General features: G+C 39.6%; 1 protein-coding gene across 1 annotated transcript in view; it reads left to right on the forward strand.

The window, feature by feature from the left end:
* IQCM (IQ motif containing M) overlaps positions 1-6,886 on the forward strand; it is a 182,567-nt gene that overhangs the window by 68,967 nt on the left and 106,714 nt on the right. The window contains exons 7-8 of the mRNA XM_025198514.1: positions 1,839-2,028; positions 5,800-5,944. Of these exons, the coding sequence (XP_025054299.1) occupies positions 1,839-2,028; positions 5,800-5,944 (335 nt within the window). The remainder of the gene's footprint in view (positions 1-1,838; positions 2,029-5,799; positions 5,945-6,886) is intronic.

Genomic DNA, 6,886 nt, shown 5'->3' on the forward strand with positions numbered 1-6,886 from the left:
GGGGGGGGGAATTCTTAAGTTTAGAGAGGAAAATCCCAAAAGCTAGAAAATTCAAAGTGTAAACTTAATGCTTGTCAATCTGATAACAGAGCTAGATTAACATGTATAACGTTAGCTCTGCACTAAATGAATGTGAAGTGAAGCAGCCTTATAATGTACATGTCTATGATAAACATTTCTCATATTTTTGAAATGTGAAATGAATAATAATGAAAAACAATGCATTCCATCCTTGTATTTCAAATGTGTCCTGCATGTAGAAGAAGTTGTATCAATTTTGTCAACATGTTTGAAAGAATTATGCACTCTGGGCTTGGTGACCAATGCAGAAATGTAGGCACCTACTGGCAAAAAACCTGCCCAGGCAGCATGCTCTGAGAGAGGTCAGAGGAAGTATCTGGTGGTATGTAGGAGACAGTCCCACATTAGAAGAATGAATAAAAGAAGCAAAAGTATTGTAAGAGGGAGTGTGATTGTTAGGGCAGACTGGGTATTGTAGCATCTAGTGGATTGATGGATAAGGAGAGGTGATTAGGGCTGTGATAAACACCATTGTTTTGTTGTGTGGCAGTCGTGCTCAAAGTTAACTTTCAATGGGATCTGGCATAGATGCTTGATAAAGCTCCTTAACAGAGAGCACTTTAGTCTAGTACCTCATCCATCGGGGTTTAACTGAGAGCACGATGCACCATTTTTAAAGCACTCTAAGAGCCATGAATGTCTGTTCAGTTACAGATTTAGAGCGCTTTCTGGGCAATTAATGCACAATAGATGTAATATCTGTTCCTAGCCTAAGATGCCAGTTTGCCCTGGCTTGTCCTTGGTTTAAACCAGAAATTCTCTTTGGAGCTCAAAGAACCTTTCCTGATAGAATCATAAAAATATGAGGCTGGAGGGGACCTCAAGAGGTCATCTGGTCCAACTCCCTGTTAAAAACAGGATCATCCCATCTGAATCATTCCAGGCAAGTGTTTGTCTAACCTGCTTTTGAAAATTTCCAAGGATAGAATAAAGCTTCTGTGTTCCAAAAAAAAGGCTGATATCCATAGATTGGAATTTACCAGTTTAAAAAAAATTGAAAAAATCCCAACCAGTTTAAATTAATGTACTTAAATAACTAGGCTTGAAGGCTAGGATTACTGGATGGAAGAGATGCCTGGGGAAGCTTTCAGTGCTTTGGTACTATGTTGTGCGCACCAAGTTCAGTTGTCAATCAGTAGCTAAATTACTGGTGATGTGACTGTTGCAACAGGTAGATAAGTTACTGTATTCATTTACATCTGTCTCAGATTCTTCCATTTGGAAGGCATATGCACTGATTGAAGTATTCTTTTTTACTTACTGTGTTTTGTACACGCAAAACACTTGGAAACTGAAAGAAAACTTGTGTTGCAGCTAAGTTTCTCTGCCATTCTGAGGGTCCCATTCCTACTCAAACTCTCAAGCCAGAGACAAAGGTGTGTGTGTGGTGTGTAAGATGGAGGGGTCTTATTTTTTGGTGGCAGCCTGGAAAATTGTAACAGACTCAATATAGGCATATCCCAAGAATATTAGCAATGTGAGGAACATTCTTCAGACCCTGGCAGCCTAATAGCCGATATGCCGATATAAGTATCTGCCACACAAGCATTCAGCAAGTCTTGAGTACTAATATAAGCAATGGTTGATGGTAAATGTTTAACTGTTTGTTTAAAATCTTAAAGTGCATTGTAAAATTATTATGGATTTATATGAATTTCTTTACTGAAATCTTAATTTCATAGTTTCTTAAGTGCTATACACTTAAGCTCTACACTTTTGAAAATTAACAAAATGAATCTCCCATGTTTGATTTCTAGTGCAAAACGTATTGTCTTTGAAACGCAGGAAAAAGTTAAAAGAATTGGACCACACCTAGAAATCTTTGAGGCTTTTCATGGAGCCAGAAGGAAGACTAGCTTTAGAAAATTAGTAAATGCAATTGTTTGCATTCAGAGATTTGTCAGAGGATGGCTTGAACGTACCAGATATAGGAGAATAAAGATGAAGGTAAAGTGTCATCTGTTAAATTAATATACTGCAATTCACGTTACGTATTCATGTTGAAATTCTAATATAGTTGCCTAAGAATTCCTGCTTTTTATTACTCTGATATGAAATAGTGTTTTAGATCCCTGTCCACTGAGCCCTTCACTGTCACCTCTGAACTGCATACCTTGGGTTATTTGGAGGTTTAATAAAAGCAGGGATAGTATTTGAACCTTCTCTAAATGTACCATCGTTTGATCTGAAGCTGAGCATCTGTGAAATTTTAGGAGTAAAGCTCCTGTGAATCATATTTTATCTCTTGCTATGAAGAGAATTATGGTACATATATTCATTGACCAGTTAATTCCAAGGTTTTTCCCTCAAATATAAAAAATATCATATAATTAACAGGTTGCTCATTAGAAGTATTTTTCTACTTTGCCATTAAATATTAATCACTGAGCCAAGCATTCATAGATTATGTCATAAAATTGTTCCTTTTAAAGTTTGCATCTTTTTCAGATAGTTACCTGAGAACTGTGCAGGAAGTGTCCAGACGAGCATGCACATGCGCTTTGTGGCATCTCAAAGGTTTTTGAGGTGCCGCAAAATGCACACAGCACATGTCAAAAGGTTCTCCATGGAGCCAAAATTAGATGCCAGGAAATCCTAGTATCTAAAAAAGCAGTTTAAAAAATAGTGGGGTATAACACGTGGCTGCAACATTCACTGCCCACAACTGGAGCCTAACTGGCCAGAGCCACACTCTAGCTGCCAGTCAGGATCCATGCACCCAGATCACCATTGCTATAGCCCTGGGAGGCCCCCAGGACCCCAGGTAAAGCTGCTGGGGCCAGCCCAGGCGCTGGCCTCAGCCTCCCCTACCTCACCTGGGGCAATTTGCCTCATGCCAGAGTGCACATGCAGGGGCATTCGCCAGGGACAAGTAGCAGCCACACAACTATGTGATGCTGCTATTTGTCCCTGGGTAAATGCACATGCATGCTTCTTTGGATGTGCCCATAGCGTTCACTTTTGATTTCCATTTCAGTATTTATAGAACATTGAAATAACTTATGCTTATTATTTGCCTGCCTATAGAGCCTACAGTTTCACTTCAACAGGATGTCACTCTTTAGACAATATGCAGACTTCTAATCAAATAAATATTCTGAAACCTAACTTACACTTGATTTGAACATGTGGCCTTTTAAGGCTACGTGGCGATAACTTTTATTAGACCAACTAAATAGTCGCAATTGTTTTTTCTTTGCAAGCTTTTGGGCACACTTGCCATTCAGTAGGAAAGGAGAAATAAGAGAACTCCTAACATCTCTGATTTCTCCTTTGCTCATTAATAGAGAGAGGTAATTAACTGTGTCAGGCTCAAGTCTGAAATCAGGCAGACACAGGACACCTTAGAGCAGTGGTGTCCTTCACTCTAGATGCCTTCAACCTTTCTAGATTGAAAGCATCTATTCTGAACTTTTCTGAATTTAGTGGCACCCTTGTTGCAAATCACTGGTCTAAGATCTCATAAATGAGCACCCTGTTCTTCATCTGTTTTGAAGGTATCCATGTAGTTATTTACATTTATAGAACCCAGACAGATGTAGGAGGACTAAAGCAAGTAAAATATCAGATTGGGAAAAGACACACAGTATAGAATATGTCCAAATTAAAATTTTGAAGCTACATGCCATTTTTGTTGGCATCAGGCAGCTTACAATCAGGTTCAAACAACAATATTTTAACAGTGTTTTTCACTAGGAGTTTTTTCCTTTTACATTCTTTGTTGTTTTTCTCCTTGCCATTTCAGAGAATGACATTTTTTTTCTTGACCTCCTACATTATACTTCTATCCTGACTTTCTTAAAAAGTACTACTTCTTTGAAGCAAAAAGCTTGCCCATTCAGATCTTATGAAACCCTTAGTTTTTCTTTTGACTTCAGTACAGCCATGATTTCACCTCCATTTCCTGAATGTAGTTTTGTAGTGTCAACTTGTGCCTAATTCTGTGCTTCTTGAAAAATCTTTGAAAATTTTGAGTGTCCAGCAAATCCAAAACTATATTCCCCTTAGAATGCAAAGTCCTGAATAGCAGGGTGTTGCTGCTTCTGCTTTGTGAAGCACCTCACCCATATTAAGTGCTATGCAAATGATGAAGTGTGGTTGCCTGCCTCAGGATCCATGAAACTGCAAGGCATTTATTTCTTACATAGCTCTGCTATAAGCCACATGGGAGAACTTGATAATATTTCACCCAAGCACTTAGTATTATAATGTTCTTTTCAAAGCATTTAACTGCTTATTTCCCAGTTGACTGAGCAAAAATATTCCTAAATGGTGATGGGAATCATCTGTCCTTACAGCCCCTCCCAGTGCCCATGAGAGCTGGACAGGAGGTTGGGGGTGGGGGAGAGGGGAGGATGATCTGGGCTGTGAAAAGCAGTTTTGCAGCCCCATATCTGCCTACCCACCCACCTGTGGCAGAGTGTACTGCTCAGCACACTGGGGCAGCCAGTGTTGGGGATACCGGAGGGAAGCCAGCAGTGAGGAGTAACTACAGGTACCATAGGACACTGGTACTGGTACTGTGATACCATTAAAAAGATCTCATATTACCCAAGCTGAAAAGCACTGCCTCAGAGATTAATTTATTCAGAATTACCTTTCTAAATGAGTTAGTCTCTAAGGTGCCACCCTGTCCTGCCTTGCCTGGTCATTAAGGTTGAGTGGTTTCATGGACAAGTTAACCATTATTACACAGCTCATTCAAGACCTTGACATACAGGCAGTCCTTGACTTACAACATTTCGAGTTACAACATTTTGCACTTACAAAGTTTATAAATTAACACCCTGTTTCAACGTTATGATGTCAGTTTCGACTTTACAACGCTTGATCCAATGCAACACCACACCAGCGAACAAGTTTGCTGCATCGCTCATCTCCCTGGAGAATATCTGTCCAAACTTTCTTGGACACTTTCTTTAAGAAAGCAGACAAGACTCCAGAAAAACCTGAAGCCAAGACTCCTGAGAAGACTCCAGCCAAGAGCCCTTCAAAAAGTCCCAGCAAAGTCACCTCAAAGAAGTCCTTCCAAATCAATATGATTGCTATTTACAATATAAATACATTATTGTAGCTATATTACTCATCTATAATTGATCAAGTACAAAATTCTGGGGCATTTTTGGTGAAAATAGGGTATCAGGCGTTGGTTCAAGAACCAATCCCCCATTTATAACATTGTTTCTTATGAGAAAATTGGTTCTGAGTTACAATGTTGCGACTTAAGATGCAGTTTTCAGGAACCAATTGTGTCATAAGTCTGAGGACTACCTGTACTAGTGATGCTTCTGGTAACTTTCTCATTTTTGGTAGTTACTTTCTCTTTCCCCATGGCTATGTAATTCTACTGAATTTGGATATCCTGTCTTTCTAGCCATGGCTCGTGCTCTCAGAGAATAACATCTGTTGCTCCGTTATTCCTGGTCTTGGAGTCTTCAGGTGTCAAATATTCAAATATGTCTACTAGCATCTTTTGAAAGCTCTTCAGTACCAGCTCTACAAGTCTTATATACTAATTTGTTATATATCACATGGTGCATAATATTTTCTCATATAAACTAATACATATTTACTATAATTGAATTACCGCTCCTTGTCTCCTATTAACATCTTCTTTCACTCTGTATCAGTATCAGTTCCACTTCCTCATCTGCTTTCTTTAGTCATCCCTTCCTTACTTCTAAAAGTAATGAAAATGCAATATATGTGTAATTACAGTCTGAAAGTCATGGGCCATCCCTTTCGGCAGTTGTGAAGAAATACCGTAAAATGTTGAGTCGTATTAAGCGCCGATCTGGTCTTTTGAATCTATCTACATCGCTAAGCTTTTCAGAACTAGAGGAGTGGATGGACAAGAAAACATGTAAGTGCTGTTAATATTTATGTAGACAATAATTTTTTATTTCCAATTTAAATGTGTGTACTCATCCCTAAGTACCACACAGTGGCCATGGACAGAACTTACATTTGTAGCACTAAAAATGCCTTGCAAAAAGCAAGCTTACAAACATTCAGGCTGTTTAGAGTTGGAAGAAAACATGGTGAAACCACCACGACTGTTACCTCTTTCCAGTAGTGCCACATGTAATGTCTGCACAATTACATTTAGCACTACAAAGTATAGTTCAATCTTCCAGCATCCCAGAAGGCCTTGAGCTTTGTCCCCATCCCTGGCTCCAAGGATTGATTCTGTGATTGATGCTGAGTACTACTTCCCTAGAAAGGTGGAACTGAGCACACATGTTGCCATGCTAACTTGCCATTCAGTGCCGTCATTTTCATCAGCAAGATAAAATCCATCCCAATATTCATGGAGGTATATTTCAAATGGTTTCTAGAGTACTGTATAATTTGAGTTGATTTTGGTGCTTGTTTTGTTGAGTCTCCTAACCAGATTGCATTGGTAGCCACACCTGAGAACAGCTAGGAGTGTAACTCCTGACAAGAATCTGGGATAGGAATTGACCAGGAAAGCTATGCCTCTGCACTCTCAGTTTTAGTGGGGAGAGGGGGTTATGTCCTTGAGTGTGTGGTCCCAGAGCAACCAGCCAATAAGTGCATTCCTCTGTGCTTGGCCATCTTTGGAAACCTCTTGATCCAGGGGGCCCCCTTAAAAACATGCTGGGATCTCAGCACTTTGACCTCCTTCCCTTCTTCCACTCTCCCTTGACTATGGAGTGCTAGCAGCATATTCTCTTGTCATGCTTTGTGGAACTCTGGACAACCAGGGATTTGAATGGCTGTACACACAAGTCATGCCACATTTTTGTGGAGTTACAAATTTCCGTCAAATGAGCATCTGTCT

Source organism: Alligator sinensis, unplaced genomic scaffold (assembly GCF_000455745.1).
Source record: "Alligator sinensis unplaced genomic scaffold, ASM45574v1 scaffold169_1, whole genome shotgun sequence".
Lineage (NCBI taxonomy): Eukaryota > Metazoa > Chordata > Crocodylia > Alligatoridae > Alligator > Alligator sinensis.